Genomic DNA, 25,057 nt, shown 5'->3' with positions numbered 1-25,057 from the left:
GTTATTATATCGGGCGAAATACTATAAATATTAATGAGTCAATTTCGAGAAATTCTATATAAACTTTAATATTTTATTTATAAGGGTTTTTATTTCCTTGTATGGTTAGAAAATTCCCTTTTAAATCCCATTAAGCATATTTTCTCCATTTGGTATTTTAATTTCAATTTTTTTTTTCGCCTATTTTTGGAATCTTATTCGTTTTTTGTAGACAATTAAAAAACAAGGCTAAAAACGATTTTTTATGGATGAAAACTGTACTTGCGACATCTTCTTGATACCACTTTAAAAATAAATCTTGGATGTATATATTTCTACACACGAAACTAATTAATACGAGAAACAGTTTAACACAAATTTAATAGATGGCGACATAAGTATTTATGTTTAAGGTTACTTATAAATAAGTGCTAAGTAACTTAATATAATATGTGTAGGTTTTTGAAAAAACAATTTTGTTTTTGGTTTTTCTGGTCAAGAAAATAAAGATTTAAACTTACTCCCTATGATAAGTAGGTATAATTTAATTGCGAACCCTTATGATATTTCAGATGAAGAATCTTCCCAGTAAGTAGGAAAAAAATTGAATGCCCGATAATTTCTTGATCTCTACCACACTTATTTTTCCATTAGTGCAGGAGTTATCTTGAAACTGTGAATATCTTGCACAGTTAAGTTACATATGATATGCAAGCTTCAACGATATTCGTGGCTGTATTACTAATATTGATTTTCATTAAATTAATGTGGCAAATAAAGTAATATTGGTAAACATAAAAGTATTAATTTTTTCTCAATATCGATTAAAAAAATTAAAAACACAGGATTGAAAAATAAATAGAATAAGCGTAATAAAATTAATAAATGACGAAGTAGCAACCTAATATAATTCTTAAAACGATTCAAAAGACGGATTTTAATTTTCCTTGCTACCTTTCTTTTTTTGAAACTACTGTCGGTGTCAGACAACAATACTTAGTAACGATTAAATAGTTCATTATCTTTACCAGAGAACCTCGAATAAATTTCCATAACCAAAATATTTGTTTTAACTACATCGGTTAAATACCTTCAGTTGAGTTGCTGCAAAACCAAGTTCTTCCTGTCACTCAAATGCTCCCTGATTTCGACCTGGAATTAGGGTATTTTGAATAAGTCGGCTGTCCTGCTCATAATACGCCTAGGGTAAAGGAATTTTTAATAAATAATTTTCCTAACCGTCTTATTAGTGGGACTTTTGATAATGAATGGCCTCCTAGTTCTTCAGATTTCTCGCCAAATACTAGTATTTTTGAGGTTATTTTGCCAATAAAGAAGGTTTGTTTGATTCTTTTATTTGAATCTTTCGAGTACTATTTTTTGAATTTTTATTAAGTTAAACAGTTACTCCCATTAAAGTTGGACGCTTACTAATGACGTAGCAGGTGAATACCAGAGCGTACGAAATGTAAGGATGTTCGTTGCCATATTTGGCCTTTAAGCACCTTTCTATGCGTAATGATCGATTCTCCAATCTATATATCTATACATAAATTGGAAACTTATAAAAGAACATTTAAATCTCTTCTTTCTAGGTCGACTGGTAATAAATAAAAAAGTAATTGGTAACAACTTCTTGGTATGCTTATAAATATTTCGGAAGCACGTGTTTTTGTATGAGAGTGAAAACTTTTTCAAAAACTGAATTATACCGGTGAACTCCTCTTGGCGTTCCATTCTTGATTGTTAACCTAATCAGGATTAGGCGTTATGGGTATTGACAAAAATCGTTTTTATTTTTTTTATGCGAAAATCGTACCTCTAGTGAAAAATGACCAAATTTTTTTATGGCATACATAAAAAAATTATTTAAAAATATTTTTTATTCCCATAAAAACCAATGGAATCTAGAGGTATCGAAAAAATATCGAAAAAAGGTTTACTTCCTAAAAAAAAAGTTCAAGATATGTATACGTTCATAGAAACCTTTTTGCTTGATTTCATTAAAGAAATATATTCGATGTATTATATTCTAGTCAGGTAGATGCAATATACTCCAATTTTCGCAAAGCCTTTGATCAAATTAACATATTTTATTCTATCAATGAAGGCAGCTGAACAATTTGGTTTTTCTAACACCTTTATCAGTTTATTAAAATCCTACCTTAGTAGAATAGCAATGTTGCTAGACTTCGCCATAAACTTGTATAGTTTTTCAAATAAATGCCAGATTTATTTATTTATTTTATTTTTATTTATATTACTACTATAGTAGACTGCACCGCCCTTCAAGCCTATATTAATGCAATTTTTCAATAGTATATAACAAATGGCCTTAATGTTTCAAAGTGCAACGTTGTGTCTTATGGGTAGCTAAAAAACCCGATTCTCTTCAATTATTATGTCAATGGTACTTCCTCAAACAGACTTGTTGAGGTGAAAGACCTGAAGGTGGTGTTTAATGTCAAATACTTTTTTGTTCCACATATGACGGAAAGCGCATCTAGATCATATTAGGTTTCTTATTAAGAAATTATAAACACTTTTCCCAGATCTCAGGCTGTTATTTTATGCCAATGTATAATTGTGATAGTCGATCAACAGTTTCAATAATAATAAAGCATCTACATGAGGCGTTGAATTATCCTTAACTTTCCTATGCCTATTTCGTGATAATAAATACACTATGAATAGTATGACTAAATAAATAAATATTGACAATTATAAAAATTATATTCTTATCATATTATTCCAGGTTCATATAACATATTTATTGATGCAATTCAGTTTCCGAAACTATACAGTAATTCAACATAATCATATATAAAGATTCAATTAAGTATATTTAAAATTAACATGTTTTTAAACATTTAATTTCTGATGAACCTACTACCAGATTTTTGTAGAATATTCTTAACTTTAAACTTCACCATATCTAGATGCTCTATAAACCCAATTAAAATATTATATTCAATCAGAAATTCAATATATTTAAATTAAAATTATTCAAATATTTTCAAGTCACAGGTATATTTTAGATTAATATTAGTCACCTTGTTTTTAATTCTAAAGAGTTATATTCTTAGTTCGTCGTCTTATATCTGGTTATAAATAATGAATGAAGGCTGAATTCGCAGGTGCTAATTAGGCCAGAGAGTTCTCGGTTCAACATCGTAAAGTGCCCCTTATAATATTTTCAAGACGTGCCCTATTATTCTAATTAATTGATCCTAGAGTTACGGTTCGTAGCATAACACGTAATATCAGACGAATTAGATAGATGTTAACCCAAGGTTAAATGTGGCTAAATGCCTTCGATGCTTTGGGTTAATATTTAATGAATATTATAATGCTATAATAAGATGTAATATAATTCCTTTAATATTTATACTAGCCTATGGAAACGTACTTGCAGTACATTAAATTATGCAAAAACTATTATAACATTACTGTAGAATAGAAAATATTTATTTATTCACAACTGTTTATATGGAAGAACGTCAAAATAAACATTAATTTGGATATCTTTATTATCGTCGTAAAAATACTATGAGATCTTGACCATTACGCTATCAATTCTGGATCATCTTTCTAATACTTCTGGAGTCTTGAAGACATATCCTTGATCCAGTATCACATTAGAATTTGACAAAATGCTTACTAGCTAGGTTTTAGCATTTTCAAAATTTATAATTATGGTATGCAAGATACCAATCAGTTCTAAACCTAAGAAAACTAAGTTCAGAAAATTGAATTTATCAACCATTTTATAAAAATTAGCGTGATGGTGAAATTACTAGTGATCCTCAACAATTTAAAAATGATTGACTTCTCTAAAACTTCCTGCTTGGTCAGGCGTTATATTCTTCTGAATACAATTTGAACTTTAAAAAAAAAAATCTTAGAGTTTTTCCTTGCACTTGCCTTTTATGAATTTAAATCTTAAAACAAGCCTAAATTTTTATTGAAGTTTTGTTTCCTCAAAATTGGTTTTCTTTATATTCATGACTTGTTTTTCATATTTAAATATTTTCAAACCTTTAACCTTTAAGTCTTGCTCTTTTTTACGTATTTATTTTAAATTTTCTACTTATTTTATATACGTTTTTTTGTTTTTTCTTAATTATTCAGTCTTAATTACCTTTATCAGATCTTTTTTTGGAAGCCTCATAGGATATTCTAGATTTTGTAACTGCATGCATTTAAGCGATCTCGTCCAATCACGTTAATCCTTTTAAATTCTATTTCGCTATAGTTATATTTAAAGAGAATTTGGCACGGATTTTCTTTCTGGTAACGCATAACTTTTATTTTCAGCCATGATACCTTATCTCCGTTTTCATCTCTTAATCTATTTTTAAAAAAAGAACTTGCCAACGATTTTAAATCAAGAAAATCTGGAAACCTTAACTCCTTACATTGATAAGGCTCACTCTTTTTATTTCTAAGTCGCTTAGAACGAGCCAATCGGAACACATTAAGTAAATCATTCATAGTGAATATAGCAACATGTTTCTTGGCAGACTCAATAGCACTATGCATAGAGTCTACTTCCATGTAAGAGTGGCCTCTCTCCAAAAAGTTATGTTTTATGGTCAGTAAATGCGTAATTTATAGTAAGTACAAAAATAAAGTGGCTATGTACTGATTGCGGTTTTGATCGCTGCAAGTATCTGAATACATGCTGATCTCTGTTACGTCTCTTGGAATTGTTCTTACCCACTCAAATAATGCAGTTCCGATTTCGGAACTCCCTCGTTGACCGTTAGTCTCCGTCCACGCGTAGCAATATGCATTCTTTGGTGTCGCTGCTTCATAGACAGTTAAGTTAAAAGCACATAATTTCATACTGTAATAAAACTGGTATATATCGGAGAAAGGAATTTGCAAAACGCTTTGTAAATCAAAGGTGATGCTAGTAAAATGCTTATCATTAGAGGCTCGTACCTTATTAGATTTTCTGCAATAATGGGATTCAAGGGTAGGGAAACTTTCAAGGTGGCTCTTAACTTTTTCTTCTAGCTCCTGGGAAGTTTTATTACTTGGTGCCTTACAACCACGTTGATCTGGTAATTTAAATAAGCCATGCTCATTTACTCTAGCAAAGGCATGGTCAACAATTCAATCGTGCTTAGAGTGTTTAAAAGAAACTTTTTGGAAACACGTATTTCGTGAGCCTATTTAAAAAAAAATATGATCTGCTTGCTTGCTTTGCTGGTCTGGTTTCAGTGCAAGGCTTCCTACACTTGGTTTTAACTGATTTTACACGGGCCAATATGTAATCTTTTTGTCTATCATAATTTAATTGCCAGCAGGTAGCACATAATTTTCTTCTATCGTCCAAACTAAAGTGTTGTGTACATTTAAACTTGCAGAGCTCGCAATCGGCATGTTTGGAAATTTTTGCACTTCTCATTTTTTTATTGGTTTTGTAAGGTTCCCCCAAAGATCTTTTCTTTTTATTTATGGCTTTTTTCCACTGATCAGAGTATGATTTTTCCACCTGCTCTTTTGTTTAGTTGTAGTAGATATATTGTTGTGCTCACCATTATGATTGTCTTCATCGTCAGTAGAATTATACTCGTCTGAACTACCTTCTTCAAATTCTACCACTTCCATAGGAGAGTGCGGATCTTCATAAAGGTTCGCATTCAGATTTTTAGGGCGAAGAATACGTTGGGTGTCTGACGTCGATGATAAATTAGTGTCAGCGAAAGTGTTGCAAAGCCCTTTTGTCTTTTCTGCCACAAGATCACATTTTATAACTGAAAATAAAACGCAGTAATAACTAATTAAGTAATTTATAAAAAATTAGAACTAAAATAGAAAAATAATTATCAATTAATATAAACACCTTAATTTACACGTACGAACTCAAAATAGAAATAGGTACAAAACACACACTTAATGCACTTAATTTATAAGCACAAAAACATATTTTTTTACTAATACAATAGAAAAAATTATACATACTTATAATAATTTATTAGTTTTGTACTTTTACTATTTTGATCAATTTTACGCTCTATTCTATGATGGGCTTTAAAAATTCTAATCTATGTTTTTTTTAAGTGTCCTGAGGATTTGAAAAACAGAACATTCCTATTCTTTTCAACCGTTATTCAGGCACAAACGTGCACAGGATAATTAAAAAAAACAAATCCTAACCTATTTACTTAATTATAACGTATATAAAAAATAATAATACTGTATACATAGAACATAACAATGTATGTACATACAGAAGAAGCTATACTTAATTATAGCAAAGAAAATATTTTTTAATTAAATTATTACAAGAATATTTACCTTCAGATACTGCTGGGGAAGAAGCTGAGGTGTTTTTATTTACAGGGGCATCCTCTGATGCTATGGTGGGATTGATAACGGTTTTTAAATGACCCAAAATATTAGCAACATTTGATATTTCGTTAGTTTGGCTTATTAATTCCTCATACAGCGGGCCTAGAATTAAACAATTTCATTTAAAAAAAAGAATGAAAAAACTTTTTACTGACCTAACCTATAAAATATAAAAATCTAATTATATCGATACAAAACTTACCTTCAGCATCAATATGAACAAGAGTTTTTGATTTTTGTAATGCCAATTTAGCAATATATCGAGATCTAGCACTCATTATAATAAATAAATCACAAAAAGCGGCAACTTCACAGCGCAAAACAAACAAAACAACTGCAAACAGTAGCATATCAATGACTAAGTATATCAAAGCCATATGCAAAAATGATTAAGTTTCGTCAGGTTAAAGTGACCATGTCTACTTGGTCACATTAAAATCTGATATGCTATAACCAAAAGTGACTAAGTAGAGATGGTCAATTTAAGCTGATATCAACTTTCACTTTAGAAAACTTGATCATTATTAACTTATTTTATGTACTTGCTTCTGAACCCTGAGGAGACTTGGTCAGTTTTTCCAGGCAAAGATATATGATTTTTTAGAGAGTTGGTCAAAAAAACAGAAAAATTGCGATTTTGGACTTTGGGACTGGTCACTTACCTTTAAGCCCACGATATTTCCTAATGTAACTAATCTACGTTAATGTAAAAATCAAAAGGTGCTCTTAGAGTGTAGCTCAGCAACATACTACATACAGCCCTACAATTAAAAATACAAGGCTTTACTTCATATGGAGACTTCAATTGAATTGTTTTTAAAAATAACTTTTTTCCTCGAATATATATATTAATTATAAAAAATATGTTATTTCTATTGATATCTCGGTGATCTCTGGGTAACCTTAAAAAATTAAACAAAAAAAAAAATCATAATTATAATTTTTATTTATAATTATGATTCTTATATTTTTTATTGACACAAAGAAATTAACATAAATCTAAGCACTGAGCTGCCAAGCTAACATTTGATTACTTTTTTATAATTTTTACTTCATAACCTTACGCTTTATTCATTTATATAAAATAGGAGTTAAAACGGCGGATTTAACTTTCTACATCTACCTTTTAACCTTAATAATACCTTATTACGGAACAGATTCAAGCTAAGGTTAAAGTTGGAGATATTCTAGCCACTAAACACTAACACATTTTAGACGTAATTAACTTTTCAAGTGCTTACACTATGGTGCGAGGTACACTTGACCTAAACGGTTGCCTTCTGTTTAGACAAATACCTTAAATTAATGAAATTCAATGTGGTTGAAGTTGAACGAAAGCACTATCCTGAGGACTCCTTGCCGTTAATTTAATCTAAAAGGATAATATTTTCATCCATTTAGAGCAGATAAAAAGGAAAAAAAACAAGTGGTGGTTCGCGTAAAGCTTAATTATGATTTTATTTTTAGTTCAAAAAAAGGATAATGAACATGTATTTTAAAATTGATGTTAAAAGTTGTGTAATTTCCCTTTTAGTATGTTGAGGATGATTAAATATGTAAAGCAGCGACGTAAATGTACACAGTTGTCTATATTATTTTAAGTTCATTCAACGTCAATTAAGATAATTATTTTAGTAGTTAACTTGAAGACTCTAAATAAAAAACATGATTTGAATTTAAGGGCTCAATTATTTTAAATTATTGTAGGTCAAGTAATCGTTGCAAGCCATAGTCCGTTCGTAAAAAAAATTAATGATTGAATATTGATTTAAATATGCAACAATTATTTGCTCGTACCGTACGAGATTTCCAGATTGAGATATTGGTATTTTATAATGATTTCAGAAAGTTTCAATAACATTGTTGCTTATTATTAAAAAAAGAATCATTAAAATAAAATGTTAAATAAGGTCTTAATGTCTGGAATTATAATTTTACCTATTAATTTAAAATACTGTATTTAATTTTACTCTATCAACATTAGTTTACATAATAATTTTGGTGGCTATAAAACAATGTTGGTAAAATAAGTGGCTAAAAATCAATATACTGGGTCGTTAGTTTATATTTTTACTACCTTGTATATTCCTCTTAATCCCATCCTATTTTTTGCCATTTACCATAAGAACACATGAATAAATTAAATATTCCATTGCGGTTATCAACACTTAAATTCAAATTACTCCCGCTTTATGATAGTCGCTACATAATAACGATGATGGCGAAATACATATTTCTAAACTACACGCCGCTATAATTTATTGTGTAAAATAATTACTCGATGTCCGGGACATGGGTAATGATTTATACTCTGGTAATATTACATATAAAATCACTTTGTAAACTGTAAATTCAAATGTGTAATAATTTAGGGTCACGCGGCGGTGAAATAAGAGTTGCGTATAAAACAAAATGTGCATTTTGAAAATATCACTTCCATAATGTTTAAAGTGTAATGGACCTATGAGAACATAGAGTTATTGTTTAGAGTATACATGCTTTATATAGGGATATCCTATAGGCTGGTAGGACTAACTTTAGAGTGGATTTATAATTTTTTTAATAATTTCAAAAATTACTCAATAAGTCTAATATGTTTTTTAATTACTAATCAAGCGGAGATTTAAAAATAATTACTATTGTAGTAATGATGCATTTTTTAAATGTGAGTTTTTTAAATAATAAATTATCTTATTATATTTATATTAATATAGTTAGAGCACAATGAACATTGAATTCTTATGTATGTGTCTGTGTATGTGTGTTTGTGTAAACGGGTGTTTTGACCTAATGACATTTTTCTACTAAAAAAACTTCCCAATTAATGTAATGGCTCGATTTCTTATTCGATGCCTGATGCCTTTTTAATTATTAATATCAATTTATTAAATTTGAATTTGGATTTTATTAATAAAGGCTATTTTTGCAACAATATAGTTATATTTTAAAGCATACTCACCTCAATTGTCACACTTGCTTTATATTAACAGCTATAACCATACTAAAATATACATAGGTAAAGACTAGCCTGGGGCTAATCAACTCAGCCTATATAGGCAGCAATTATGATAATGTTTAGATAATATGAAAACCGTAAAAGACATGAAATTTGTTTTAAGTTAGAGAACAAATAGTGATAAACAGGAAGAATTTAATTATAAGGAGATTGTTCATAACGTGAGAAAATGTGATATTGTCTTAAAGTCAGTAATGGACAAACTTAAGTGAATTTAGATATTTATTATACATTGCAACAGCATTTAGTATAAACATCAAAAGAAGGCAGCTGCAAGAACAAAAAGAAAGACATTTATTTATATAATCCATGCCAAAAATATCCAATTAATGTTGAAAAAAGATTCTTTATATTACTATGTAATCTATAGAGATTGAGTTCTATTATATATATTTTAAAATGAAAAATAAACCTCCTGCATTGATTTTAAAGCTAGAAAATACGCAACGTAAATAATGTTAGAGTGTTTCATAAGAGAAAATATTAGACTTGCGCAATTTTGTTCTTCTTTTTTAACTAATAACACTTTTATTAAGTACAATAGTTTGAGTGCAAAATATAATTTTCTAAATACACTAGATACAAAAATTTTTGTGACTTGTATGAGGGTAAATCTCACCCTGGAGGTTGTATGTCTGCAAATTACTCGTGACAGGACGGATTACTTAATTAGACATCAGATCGACTTTATACTGGTGAACAAAAAAAACGAAATAGCTGTAAGTTAGTAAAAGCTTATCCAGGAGCTGGCATACACTCAGATCATAATCTCCTTATCGGCGTGTTTAAGAAAAAGATGAAGAGTCTAAAGAAGAGTAACCTACGTAAGCTTAAAATTCATGAAGCCAAGGAAAGTGTACTAAAATATAAATACTGCACGATACTTTCAACGTACATAAAAAGATTAAAGAGTTAAATAAAATTTTTAAACGTAAACATGTGACCACCCTAATCAATAACGATAGAAAATCTATAACTAATATTGCTGACTTGAAAGATATATAAAAACATATATAGCACAACTCTTTTATGATAAAAGATATAAACCTCTCAAAGTAGATGATGATCCAGGTCACATACAGATGATATCCTCATATATCTTGCAACTTTTTGATGAATACATCATGAGGTGGTTAGCAAATGAATTTGATAAGTTATACAGTTCTGGTGAGTTTTCGCACGAGTGGTTCATATTCAGAATTCATCGCCTTGCGATTGCCAAGTGTGAAGATATTAGAACAATAAGTCTAGTTATACATCTACTTAAACTATTTTTAAAAATCAAACACAGAACAATCTACAGCACCTGTGAGCAAATAGCACTTTCAGAGATGCAGTAGGATCATCATATATAGCATCCAAGTTGTATTTCAGCAATGCAGAGTCATAAACTGTAGCGTGTTTGCATATTGTTGACTGCTAGGAGGCTTTTGACAGAGTAAAACACCGAAAAATGGTAAAAAAGTAGGCTTGAATGGAACAAAGATCAACATAATAGTCACTCTGTAATGGAATCAATCAACTTTTGTCAAAATGAGACAATACAGAAAATGAGGATACTGAGGAGTGTAAGGCAGAACTGTAAACAGGTCTTTTCCTTAGAACACACCGAATCAGAAATATTCTTGAATGGAGAAAAAGCAAACGACATTCGTTATGCAGACAATACCGTCGTTTTTGCCGATAACATAGAGGGCTTAAAAATCTCATAAATAGGATAACAGAGTGCAGTTAACTATATGCCCTGGACATAGACAATAATAATAACTGTTAGCTTATAATGAAAACAGAAGCAAAAACAGATAGAACAAATGAGTCGATCTTTTGCAGAAATACAAAACAGAGCTAAAAAGCCAGGACTGCATTCAGCAAAATAAGTGATCTATTCGTAAGCCATCACACACCAAGATAAGATTCCTGCACTGTTGCGTAATCTCTATCTTGTTTTAGGGGGTAGAAACATGGACATTTACTGAACCCACAACGAAGAAATCAAATGCATTCGAATTATGGTTGGATCGTAAAATATTGAAAGTACCATGGACAGACTATATAACAAATATCGAGGTCCTCAGCAGAATAAGCAACGAAAAAAAAGTGGTTATTACTGTGAAGCTACAAAAACTTCAATATTTGGGATACTTAATGAGAAATCAAAACAGATTTCACTTATAGCAGACTATCCTGTAACGAAAAGTACTAGGAAAATGAAGTGTGGGTAGAAAACCAATATCGTGGTCAAAAAAATTGAATCTAGTTTGGTATCAGTACACCTGAGTAATTCCAGGCTGTAATGAAAATAGTGAGGATAGCATGTGTTATAGCCAACATCTAAAACGAATAAGAACTATAAAAAGAAGTATTGTGGAGGGTTGTTGGGTGGGGTCAGAAATAAAACAGAAACCTGTTTACCTAAATGTCGACGTTTCGACTTATATAAAGTCATCCTCAGGACACTAAGTCTAGGTTTCTTAAGTTATAATTAAAATAGGAGCGTAGAGTTATTTTTAACATGGGTTAAATTGTGGGTGTTACTGTGGGCAAACTAGAATCAACAATAATTATAACTTAAGAAACCTAGACTTAGTGTCCTGAGGATGACTTAATATAAGTCGAAACGTCGACATTTAGGTAAACAGGTTTCTGTTTTATTTCTGACCCCACCCAACAACCCTCCGCAATATTGAAGATATTAGTAAAATCTTATCCAGGGTCTTATAGGGTCACAAACACAAAATTGAATATAAAAAGAAGAACTATTCTAGAAATATGCATTTTACATAGCAAGTCATTTTCAAAAATTGCACCAATATTTTTAAAGTTATTAACTATATTTAACTTTCCTGCCTACAAATAGTTGTAAATTATCAAAGGCAATTTTTTTCTTATTCTTTGAAAAAAAAACACATTACAGAACACTTGTTCGGATTTAATTGTAAGTTATTGCTTGACAAGAATATGGAAACACTTAATAAATCATTAATTATTCTATATAATCCACCAACACACCATCTGTTTAAAAAAAAAATATAAATTTGCATATCATGTGCAAAGCCGTAAACACTGAAATACGTAACAACCTTAAACATGGCTGCTACATACACTAAAAATAAGACAGGACCTAAGACAGAACCTCAAATGCATCAGAAATTATGTAACAAATATTTGACTGATTTGGATTTTCTAAGATTACAAGATGCTTCCTTTCTGAAAAATAAGTCTTTAAGTCTTATAAGTTTAATGAATTAATATTGAATCCATAACAGCCCAAGTTTGCTAAAAGCAGACTGTGTATCGAAAGCTTGAAAAAATTTAATCAATATGAATGCTGCAGCATTATTCCTATATAAAACCTTTATGATTTCTTAATATATATAAATATATGATATCTTAATATATGTTGTATATATGCATAGGAAGGGTTAGGAAAAAAAAGCAGGTAAGTCAATTTTTTTGATATATTGAGATATTGGGAGCATTCAGTTCAGAATTAGCGTAAGTATCTTTAAAAACACTTAAACTGGATAAAAAGCAGGCTAGTCAGCCGACATACGGCTTAAGTTTTACTATAAGGAAAAAAAAGCAAATAAGTCATGCGAAAAGAGGAAAAAACCAGGCAAATCAGTAATTATTATGAAACGCCGCTGCTACCATTGCCACCTGACACGGTTCCTGCTAACGCATTATTAGTGTGTCAACAGCGTTTATAGCCGTTAGATTGTTTTTCGTTTACTATTGTTTCGTTAGTTTTGTATCATCTGTTTAGCTTTGTGTTTGTGACTATACCGTAATGTCAAGCTCGGACGAAAGTGATAAACTTTATAGTGAGCCAAAAAAAAGAAAGAAAACTGGTCGGATGTCTGATGTAAATAAAAAATTAAGACTTGCGACACATGAAGCTGGTCGCCCTTGCCATTGCAAACGATTTTAAGTGTTATGATTCAATCTCTGAACATAACAAAAAAGAGATATTATGCTACTTTAACCAGTAACAGTCCCACGATGAACAAAATATGTACCTCGCTGGGCTAGTTACTGTAGGACACGTGGCACAGAGACCTCGAAAGGAAGAAGAGGAGGTGACGTTGCGTGAAATCTAGTTTTTCGTATAGAGTTCGAGTCACCGACGAGGCGGGAAATAAAGTTGATATTACTGTATGTGCAAAGGCATTTTGTTCATTACATGGCATTAGCAAAAATAAGATTTACAATGTGCAGAAAAGTTTAAAATCAATGGGTTGTGCACCTAAGGATAGAAGGGATAAGCATTCTAAGGAACACATACAGCTAAATAGGATCACTGCAGCTCTGGTTGAGAACCATATCAAAAGTTTTAAAAGTCGCCAGAGTCATTATAGCCTTAAAGATTCGGGTAAAACTTATTTGCCAGAAAGTCTAAACATAAAGAAAATGTATAAACTATTCAAAGAATTACACCTTGCAGCAGTGGTATCTTACGATACTTACCGGATGATTTTCAACACGAAATTTAATATTTCTTTTGGGTATCCCCGCACGGAGACTTGTGCAACTTGTGATGAATATACAGTAAAAGTTAAAGCTTTATCTGCGGAAACTGATAAACAACAAATTCAACAGCTAACAATAAACATTATTCTTCATAAGAAGAGGGCAGAATGTTTTTACAACCATAAGCAGAAAGCCAAAATTCAGACAAGAAAAAATAAAAAGAAAGAAGCTATTTGCATAGATTTCGCTAAAAATGTCTGCCTGCCGCAGATAGTTACCAACGATGTATATTATAAACGTCAACTTTCTATGTATTCCTTTAATGTCCACGTTCTTGCAACTGGTGAGTCCATTTTTTACATGTACGATGAAAGTGTTGTCAAAAAAGGACCGAACGAAGTGGCCTCATTCCTTTTTCATTTTATTATGAACTATTTGGATGACGAAGTTCAGGAATTGTAAATTTTCTGTGATTCTACAGGAGGGCAGAACAAAAACTACACGATATTTAGATTCATTAATTACTTTACGAACAATCGCATCCATGGCCTCACAGACATTAAAATTACATTTCCTATACGTGGACACTCATACTTGGAGTGCTATACAAATGTTGGTCTATGGAACATAAAAGCACCAATGGAAATACAAAAAGATTTCGAAAAAATGGTGGAATTATCACGATCGAAACCATCTCCTTTTACTGTGGTCAGTGTTACTTAAAGAATTGTATTGGATTGGAAGACAATGTTGCTATCAAAGTATGCCGCTAAAAGCCCTTTTAAAACGCAGCCTATCAAAGTCATACATGCTTCTTCTAGCCATAGTCGTTTGTTACAATATCGCACGACGTACTTTGGAGAAATGCTGACAGGCATTATTAGAGCACCGCGGCATAGTCAATCATTGCCAAAGGGGTTTTTTGAGCTTCCCTCTCCAGCTTACAATGGTATGTTCTATTAAATATTATATTTTTTACAAGAATCGCGTGGAAAAATATTACGTTTCAAACTAGCTAGAAAAATAAATATTACTTAGTTTTAACAAAATCTTATTTTTTTAGGTCTCCTGCCAATTTCCAGAGCTAAATTCAACGATTTGCAAAGTTTAATGAAGTTTTGTAGCCCCTCTGCTGTCAAGTTCTTTCTCAATCTACCCCATGACTAATTTAATGCAAGTTAAAATATAATTGACATTATTTTGAACTAACTAAAATCATAAATGTAGAATCGAAACATGTTAAAAGAAATTTCTTGGCCTATGGAAGAATCAAATGTAACTTGCTCAATTCGACCAAAAATTACTTAAGACACTTTTATAAATTAAAAAAATAACTTTCAATTAATTAAATGCTTCATTGTATAACTGACACACATGTTTCCATAATTATAAATTAAATATTGAACATAAAAAAAATTACTACTCCAGTATCAAAAGCAAATCCCTAAACAAAAAAAGATTTTTAATAAATACATATTCGAAAAATAAATATAGGATCCTAAATTATTTTGTTCTATGATAACAAAAAAAGTATATAAATATTTGTTATAAAACTAATGACCATGATCAGTCAGTAAAACAACTAATTATTATTACATCAGATTTATTTATTTATTTTTATAATATAATAGTTGCCATCCTTGCTCATCATTGGGGTATACTAAAAGGTAACTGCTACTATTCAATAATGTTAAAGTAAAAAATGAAAAAGTTTTTTTGATAACTTTTGAAATTTATGTAATCCTAAAAATCCCCAAACACGGAACTTATCTTTGCTGTACTTAGTACTCTTTAGGATATTTCTTTGTCGAACAGTAACCACTGCCTATAAAATATGTTGAAACGTAAATTAATGTTTAATTATTTTCATTTTTGCTTTTAATTATCATTTTCTCCATTACTACAACATTATACCTATCACTATTTTAAATTATACTTTAAAATGTAAAATGTTATTAACTGAGATTTAAGGATAAAAAGCCTTTAAAATTCAAAGTTTCTTTTAATAAAATCTTAGTAGTTCCTAAACCAGAATGAACCTACGATGCAGCCCATTAAATTTTACATTTAAGCTACTCATGCTTCACTAATCGCAGTAAGGACATTACTATATTTATTCTATTACAAATAGCTTTAACTTTAGTTCTAATAACAAAGTTTTAAAACCTTTTTTTTCTTGTAAAACAAACTGTACATTTACGTTTTTCTAATTTAAAATTTAAAACCTAAAATCGCCGTTCCGACGGTGTACTTTTAATTATCGGCATTTCTTTTGGGCCTGCCTCAGACATAATTAACTTAGTTAATTGTTTCGTAAAGTTTCCCCAAAGTTTAACATTAACTCCTAACTTATTCAATTTGATCGGATTTTCGTCCTACAGTGGTTTATTTAATGAACTATAAAAAACCGATCAGCGGTTTAAAGTTGTGTGGCATTTTACAAATAAGATTTAATAGAATTTTCGCAATAAAAGTATATGGGTTACAAGAATAACCCAAAGTTTTAAAAAGAAATTTAAATAAAGAGGTTTAAACAGAAGCAAGTATTAAAAGACCGCTTTTTGCTGGTCTCTTAAGCTTCTAACGTCCTTTACTTTTTGAGCTATTTTAAATATTTTTTTTTGCCAAAAACCAGAATAACTCATGAATTTTTTTTTCTAGAATTTGAATATGAAGCGGCTTACTTTAATGCAGCGAACAAAAGTTGATAGTTTTATAAAATATATTTGTTATAATTGCTTCATTGTGGACACGAAAAGAGTATTTCAAAGTTTTTATACTCCTGCAGCCTGAATACTTTAGGGTTTTTAGTGACTGAAAAAAATTAATTTAATTAAACTTGTCCGGAATATTCCTTAGATGAGTTTGTCCAGGGTATAAGCTCTAGTAACTCCATAATTATGAACAAAGATACATTTTAACAATTGATTAGCGAAGAACTTATTCCATAAAGTTTGGCATGGCGTTACAATCCAGGGTATTATCAAATCTTATTTCTTTTAAGTTTATGAAAAGGCGAAGGTGATTTTTATTAGGGAGATTTTTTAATACTTTTTTGAGTTTTTAAATTAATCACCTTAAAATGTTCTTTTTTTCTACATAGAGGGTACATAAAACGAGCATTATGTTATGCTTCTTTTATAGATTCTATATAATTTTGAGTATAAAAAAGAATAATTGTATTTAAAATGAGTTTTTGATAAATTTATACATTTTTTTTACTAAACATTTCAATCACGGCGCGGCGTTAAAATTTTATTATTATTTCGCATTTATTTGTAAATATAGCATTTGGATTTTTTTCTGAAGATGCTAGTAAGGTAAGCGAAATAAAAGGGTGAAGAAAAGGGTTATGTTAAGTAGTAAAACAATTTTTCTTTAACATTTACCCCAATAGTTCTAGCCGCACTATGTATTTATACTTCCTTAATATAACCAGTTTCAATATACATATTAAATATTATTTTCTATGACTGTTGATAAGGATCAATCAGCTTTACTGACCATGGTATTATTCCAGACACAATTTTAAATATTTATCTGTGGCGATGTTTAAAAGAAAAAATATTTCACAAGAAACTTTTTATTTTAAGACAAATATACGAAAATTTATTATTCTTATTTAAACTGACTTAATTATGATTCTATACGACTAAGTAATGAAATGAGCATTCATAACAACAAATAGTTAAAAAAAAACTGTATGATATGTAGGATAAACTGAAGTCATATACGTAGGATATAAATTGTCTTCTTCGACATTCCAAGAAAATGAAATTTTGCGAAAGTGGATTAAGGATGTTGTATTACTGGAGATAGTAGATGTCAAAATATAACGAATGAAGGTAAAATACTATAGTAAAATGCTGCTCGATAGCAAGGTAGTAAATGTGAACAAACTTGTATTTAAATGTCATGTTTTCGCAATTTTTTAAATAACTAACACATTGTTTTTAATTTAATTTTTAAAATTACATTTTCAATTTTAGATCCTACTTTTCCTTAACGAGCATTATTTTTACATGTTTGATTAACTTGTTATCTTGTATTATCTTCCTTTATTTAATAAATAACTAGTAATTTATTAGCGAGAATTGTCGGTCTTTTCTTATGAACGGAAAACTCTTATTAAAAAAAATAATTTTATGCAAGAATAACATACCAATTTTTTACAGGATGCCCACTAAGAAGATCCTAAGCGTGAAGATCTCAGTAATTGTTGAAGACACAGCCAAGTATTTACTGCCGTTAAAAAACTTTGGGGCCTGCTCCGATATTTTGAAAAAACAAAACAAATTTTTTAATATCAATTTTATGTTTTTCAAAAGACATCAAAAAACTAATAACCCCATTTCATTAACACTTTTGAAATGTTATATGCTAATATTTTTAAATCTTATATCAGCCGTTTGTGTTTCAAAAAAGCATCAGCAATTTTTCATATGAAAGGCTACCAAGAAATATTTACCCTTTATGTAAATCTTTTTTTTATTACGATTTCAACGATGTATCATATCACGTTTCTTTACTTAAAATAAAAAAAGGCACCTTTTCGATTTTTTTTTGGTAAATAGGCATCCATATAAACAGTTACATAGTTTTATGTAAATACTTTGCATTGATCTTATCACATATAATGGGCTGTTCTTTCTATATAATATTTGTCGATTCTGCTTTTAATGTTTGTTGCTATATAGCTAATATTGTATTAATATCGTCGAGTATGCCGGGTGACCATTAAAGCCATGAATAAAAGTTTAATATGCTGACGACATTTTGTGCTGTAAAAATACTGTTTATATAACAGAAATGTATATTACTAACTTTCCAGAAAAAAAGCAACCATATAAATCCATTTCCTTGACTTGGCTCCAAATTTAAAAGAATATATTTCATTTATAAAGCCTGTACTGTTTCGAAAAAAAGAATCTTTGAAAGAAACCCAAAATAATATATTACAAGCAGTACCCTGCAACCAAGAACCCTGAAGTATCAACTAGGCAAATCAAAAAATGTAGCTAAATGAAGCGGCATAAGTGTTAATTAATAAATATTCATATATGTATATATTTCACCGAAAATCTTGATCTAAGAATTTATACAGAATTTCGTTTTAAGGACCAAATAGGTGCATATATTTCCTTAAATATGCTTTATCCGCATCGCCAAATATGGCCAGTAGACCAAACAATAAATTTAACAAAAATATAATCTTAAAATTTAGAGGTCTTATATCTCTATCACCACATAAAACATCTCTATCTCAAACAAGTTTTTTAAATAATATTTATAAGCTGTATAATTCTGTTTATCACTCATTAAAAATATTAGGACCTTTAATATTAAAAAAGATTTTAGATATAAATTAAATATTTGATATAAATATAATATTTTAATGTTTTTTATGAAAATAATAAATATTTTAAAACCAAATTTTTTTTCTGATCCAACTATAGAAGAAAAGTGAAAATATATATAATATTGAGCGGATTTTACCTTTTACATGTTCATCGAATACCATAAGCAATCAAGGCAAACGAATATTTAGGACAGGGCTGTTTTTTATTATTTTTTATCAAATTTTCTATTTCATTATTAATTGTATTTTTTTCTAAATATTCCAAGTAAAGGCTATATAAGCCTAAGATTAAATGATCTTGGATATGACAGTTATCATATGTTATTTTTTCGTTCATAATTAAATTAAAGTACATTTTATATCGCTGACAAATTTACAAATGTTGAATGCTTTATGCACTGCATTGAAAAATTAAGCTTTATAAATTATGGAGAGTGCATAAAATGAGTAGTTGATGTATAATAGTGAAAAATAAATTAGTTAATAAAAGCAATAATTTAAAAAAAATTTTACCACGATAAATATTCAGAGAGAAGCAAATAAAGAAATTCTGAAAAATAAAACAATGCGGTTTTAAAATCCGCATGATTTTTAATGACAATAGGCAAAAGAAATGCAAACCGCTGAATTTAGAGAGTAGTTTTTGCTGTTCATTAACTTGTTGTTTTTCTGAGGTAACAGCTATTTCCTATTCGCTTTATCAAAACTAAAAAAGGTATATTAAATGGCTATATTGGCCGGTATATATCAGATTGCTTGTAACTGTAAAATCTAAATCTGAATTTAGGTAGGCATCTGAAGATGATTAAGAACGTACTAGAAACGTATCTAAATGTTTATAAATGTGACCAAAGATTTGTGTAATAAAATTTAGTATGAATATTAAGAATTAAAGTTGCATAATAGTTTCACCTAAAAAGAAGATAATAAAATATATCACAGTCATTTAAGTTATGCATAAAACTAACAAAAAGTGAATGTAAGTATCGTCAACTTCTTATTATTTTAAGTGTCTTATAGTTATGGAACCAACACCCCAATTTTCTCTTGGACAAAAATTTGTCTTAGATAATAGTTGAAGATAAAAACGATAAATAATATTAAGGTCAGCTAAAGCAAATATAAAAATGAGTATTTAATAATTACCAGTAATTGGTTTTTAATAAAAGTTGTACACTTTTATATTAATATTGTTCATATTTTATCTTATCATCATCTAATACTATGTGTTTTGCATATTTGTTCGCTAGAAAAGGAAGCTAAAATAATTAAAAATTAGTCGGCTATATTTTGAATTTAAAGCAATGTTACGTTTTCATATTCTTGAGATATATTTAGGTAATAGAAAGTTATTTATGACTATTTTTAATATGACTAATTGTTTAATTTTACCTTTTAAATTTGAATATTGCTATTGGTGATTTAGCAAACAGATTTTTTTTTGGTATTTTTAGAAAGAAGCTTACCTTAGAAATCATATAATAAAACATTAATTTTCGAAAATTTATGTAGTATATGAACCCAGATATTTCTACGCACCTATTTACTTACTGACACAAATATTATAAATATACTATGGTATTATCCCGGCCTAATCATTTTTTTATTGATCTAAATTTTTTTTTCTGTTCCTACTTCGTATTAATAAAATATAACATAAAATAGGAAACTTTTTTAAAATTGACTATTAAAATGTAATGTTTAATTTGGGAATATTGACTTATTATTGGAGTTAGGACCCTGATAGGACAATCAGGTAAAGGTGGTACCTGCCGACACGTGTATTTGCTTTTTGATTTCTTCAGGGCGGGACAATAAGAAAACCAAAGGAAGGAAAGAGAAAACACATAAGGGGTCATGGGCAGAAGGGAACAAGCAATTTGCATAATTAGCTCTAGTATTTCCTGTTTTGAAGGAAAAATACAATATCCATACTAAACAAGCAGAAGCTACCTGTATGACATACCTTAACACGAGTCAATATAGTTTTCAAGAAAAAGATTTTGCCTGGAAATTATTAAAACTATGAACGCATTTGAACAAAGGAGAGTTAGACCAATAGTTTAAAGAATATCTTGAGACCCTAACTATTATGCAAAATATTAACGTTAATATGTAAATTTTCCTACATAAGGAGAAGTCAATTTTAAATTGTTAATAATCTTATAAATTAAAACTAAATCAAAATTGTTTTACGATTCTTCAGGGATATCATAATACAAAACTTTAAATTAGCATAAAAGTTTAAAAAATTGCTATGTCTATTAAAAGGGAGTTAATATATTTACAAACTTGCATTGTACCTTTTTAATTTGGTCAATATATTTGTAATACATTGGATTCCAAACTATTTTCGCTATTTTATAGTTGGTTTATCAGTTGCATTATATAACAGTATTAGTTATGTTTAATTACCGTACTCGTTTGTAAGCTACATTTATTAAAACAGTGTTTTCTATATGTGCGTCGAAGAGTAATTTAGAGTCCAATGCCACACCCAAATCCTTTATATATTTTACATATTATTATGTCAATGTAGTATCCCCAAGATAGACATCACATTTGTTGTGCGTTTGAACTGGTTTTCTACTAAAAAGTATATAATTACATTTTTTTGGATCAATAAACAATTTATTTAAGAGACAGTATCTCCCAAAATTAGAAAGGTTTTTAGATCATCTGCATACCCAAGATATTTACAAATTGAAAAACATTGACCAATGTCATATAAAAAGACTTAAAACAATGTCGGTCCCATATAAGAACCTTCTGTGTGTACTCCTGAAGTAAGTTCAGTTCCTGACAATAGTTCAAGAAGACTTTACTTCATTTATGACGACATACTGAAAGAGATTCGTTAGGTAATTTTTAATAAATTTGAGTGTGGACATCTAAATTCTTTATGAGAAGTATGGATGATGAGCCTAATCAAAAGCCTTGGGAAAGTCGGTGTACACGCACATATTTCAGACCTTTCTCCATATTTTCATTTGCACTCTGAATAAATGGCTAGTACCGATCCTTTTTGAAAAAAGCCTCATTGGTTAACGTCGATACTTTCTTTGATCCTAAAAATAATTGATTTATTAGTAATGATTTGAATAGCTTACCAAAATGAAAAGTAAGGAAATTGGTCTGTAATTTTTAACAATTGTACCTGTATTTAAGTCTCTGGACAAACATTGCTTGTGCAAGATATGCACAGACTCGCACAAGCTAGAACAGGACTTTAGGAAAAAGGAAAGAAATTTACCTGGACCAGGTTCGCTTTTATTTAGAATCCATAAATATAAGTGCGGATTTAATGTTAATTAAGGTAAATTCTTTACATTCACCTAAGAACTGTTCAATTTTAATCATCTCTCGGCAGGGTTTCTCTTTTTATTATTCCTATATTAAATCAAGTCGTAGTTGTTTTGGAAAGTAAGAGTTTTAATCATGAAGTTGTCGTAAAATGTATTGTCAGTAAAAAGTTTTGTAGTGTTAAGAGCTGATTATTGCATTGCTCATTGGTGCACGTATTTTAATTACATGTACAGGCTAGTCTTTGAAAAATAACTTTATAAAAATTTACATTTTATATCAACAATAACAAATGAATAAAGCAGAAAGCATTTCATTACACCCTCCAATATGTTCGGAAATGAGTCTTTCAAATGGCCCGGCCATAACCATTAAAAAATCGGCTTACTAATACCCTAATAAATATCCAGAGAGAAACCAACAAAACCATTCGCAAAAATAAAACACGGTGCGCTTTTAAAATCCGTATTGTTTTGGGCGACAATGGGCAAAACAAATGCGAGACCAAATTCGGCCCATTATTTCCCATTCAAAACCGTTTAAACTCTAATGTCTCTACAAAGTTTCCATTGTTTGTTTCACTCCAATAAATTAGCCCTTTTATTTATTGTACCCCACAAGCGAGGTGTAAATATTACTGTTATTATTCCGTGTTTCTGGCCTCTCAAAGCTGCCACAACTTGCGCTCTGGCTATTATTTTGTTTTTATTAGTTCAATATTAACACTTTTACAAGTCATCGATGAATTTAACTTATTTGTTCTATGTATTAAATGGTATTTAAATCGAAATTTAATATTTAAGCTCCGTACATTTATCCGAGCCAAGAAACGTTTTAGAACGACACATTTTTAAGGCACAACTCAAATATTTACTGTGAAAAGCAGGATCTTTTTAAGTCTATAAAAGTTCTATATTACGGCTGACATATCCATTAAGAAAAGCCCTGCCACAGCTATCATTTTATATGTTTGAACTTGTAATAAAAAATCTTTAACCGTATTAAGATAACTTCTAAGCAAAATATTTACATAAAACAGTGGTGGCAATATAATAGCATAAGGTAGCAATAAAGTGGCTTTTATAAAAAAAAAGTGGGTAAAAAATATTTCTTATTAATAAAAAACTTATTAGAATACCGTCTAGATAGATTATGATTTTTTTTGCCATTTGCCAACAAAGTAAAAAAATACCATAACATTGTATAATAATAAAAAACCAGGTGAGGGAGGTTCCGCTAACCGTCTAAGTTTGTTTTGATTTTAATAACTTTAGATCTAATATAAAAAAATCTATTACTTTAATTAAAAAGAAAACAATGAGTACCATTTTAAGAAAGAGATACTTTAATCAAATTATTTTGGATTCACTTGCCTAGAAACATCATATTTTAGAACGAGCTTACCATAGAGGTAATCGGACAAGCTTAGAAGTTCCCAAAAAGGTAATGATATTTGAAAAGATCCAACTAGAACGAAGTATATCTAAACCTTTCAAATATGCCCTGATGGAATCATTCCAGCAGCGATACAACAAGAATCATAAAATCTTTTAAATAAATTGACTGAGACGATGAGGGCTGGCCTAGCTTCTGCTTACACTCCAGTGAGATGGCGTTATATCTAAGATTAATTATCCTTTAGATTAATTATTCTAATGTAATTTGCTCTTAAGGCGCATTAGCGATAAATCTTTAATTGGTCATTTTAATAGAGATAAGTTTTATAGAAACAATGTTGCATAGACTTGCGTCCTTAATAGAAAAGATTCTAGAAAACAAAAAAGTGAGACTTAAATAATATTGGTGTATACAAAGGAGATCTGGCCTATAGTCATTGTAAAAAAAAAAATTATAAATTGTCACATAACGCAAGAACCACTAAATATTCGAAAAAGAGAAACTCGAAGATCAAAATAACACAGTAGTAAAAATAAGGTAGAGCCGCGTAAAAATTTTAGGTTGGGTAGATTAGACAAATAATAGGGTAAGGACAATCTAGCAAGAGATGAAAGTCACTCGAAAGTTGAAAGAAAGGTTGACAAGCCCCATGAAGGGACAAACACATTGTTGACACACCTTGGATGTTTTAAGTAAGGCAAGTCTTTTTACCTAAGTCATTTTTATAAACAGTGAATATTACAATGAACATTTCTTGGCAGTATTCTCTAAAACAAAAAAACCATTTAATAAGAAAATCTTATCATGTCCATTTAAGTTATGCATGAACATTATAAGTAGCTGTGAGTGCTGTCAACTGATAAAAGTTTCCAATCTAAATCCTAAGATTAGAAGTAAACTCTTCAAATGAAAGCTTTGATTTTGTATACCCAAATATAAGTATATTTTTTTTCATATTTTTTTTTGACATACACATACGTTTGTTAAATGTTGTATGTTCTTCGCTTTATTACGTCTTTTTATTTTGAATATTGTTATTATAATTAATTATGAATATTGAATAATAACATTGTTACAATATAATAAATTATTTTCTTTAATTTTTTAAAAAATAGAAACAAAATTATATAAAAAAATTAAAATTTTAACAGCAGAAAATAATAAAATAG

At 29.4% G+C, this 25,057-nt stretch overlaps 1 protein-coding gene across 1 annotated transcript; it reads right to left on the bottom strand.

The window, feature by feature from the left end:
* Positions 1-4,561: 4,561 nt before the first annotated feature.
* Positions 4,562-6,720, bottom strand: LOC126740193 (uncharacterized). The gene is made up of 3 exons (XM_050446123.1): positions 6,545-6,720; positions 6,289-6,444; positions 4,562-5,744 (listed from the first exon to the last, which is right to left on the bottom strand). Exons 1-3 carry the CDS (start codon positions 6,717-6,719, stop codon positions 5,443-5,445), a joined length of 633 nt encoding a protein of 210 aa, XP_050302080.1. The 5' UTR covers position 6,720; the 3' UTR covers positions 4,562-5,442.
* Between the last annotated feature and the right edge of the window lie 18,337 nt (positions 6,721-25,057).

This window comes from Anthonomus grandis, chromosome 9 (genome assembly GCF_022605725.1).
Source record: "Anthonomus grandis grandis chromosome 9, icAntGran1.3, whole genome shotgun sequence".
In the NCBI taxonomy this organism is placed as follows: Eukaryota; Metazoa; Arthropoda; class Insecta; order Coleoptera; family Curculionidae; genus Anthonomus; species Anthonomus grandis.
Note: the sequence above shows the minus strand (reverse complement) of the source record. Positions and strands in the feature narration are given on the sequence as shown.

Bases quoted from the DNA above. Each gene is read 5' to 3' on its own strand.
- LOC126740193 (XM_050446123.1), bottom strand. From the start codon at position 6,719: ATGGCTTTGATATACTTAGTCATTGATATGCTACTGTTTGCAGTTGTT. The intron at 6,445-6,544 runs GTAAGTTTTGTA...GTTTAATTCTAG, and splicing joins TGTTCATATTGATGCTGAAG to GCCCGCTGTATGAGGAATTA. The intron at 5,745-6,288 runs GTAAATATTCTT...TTTTATTTTCAG, and splicing joins TTCCCCAGCAGTATCTGAAG to TTATAAAATGTGATCTTGTG.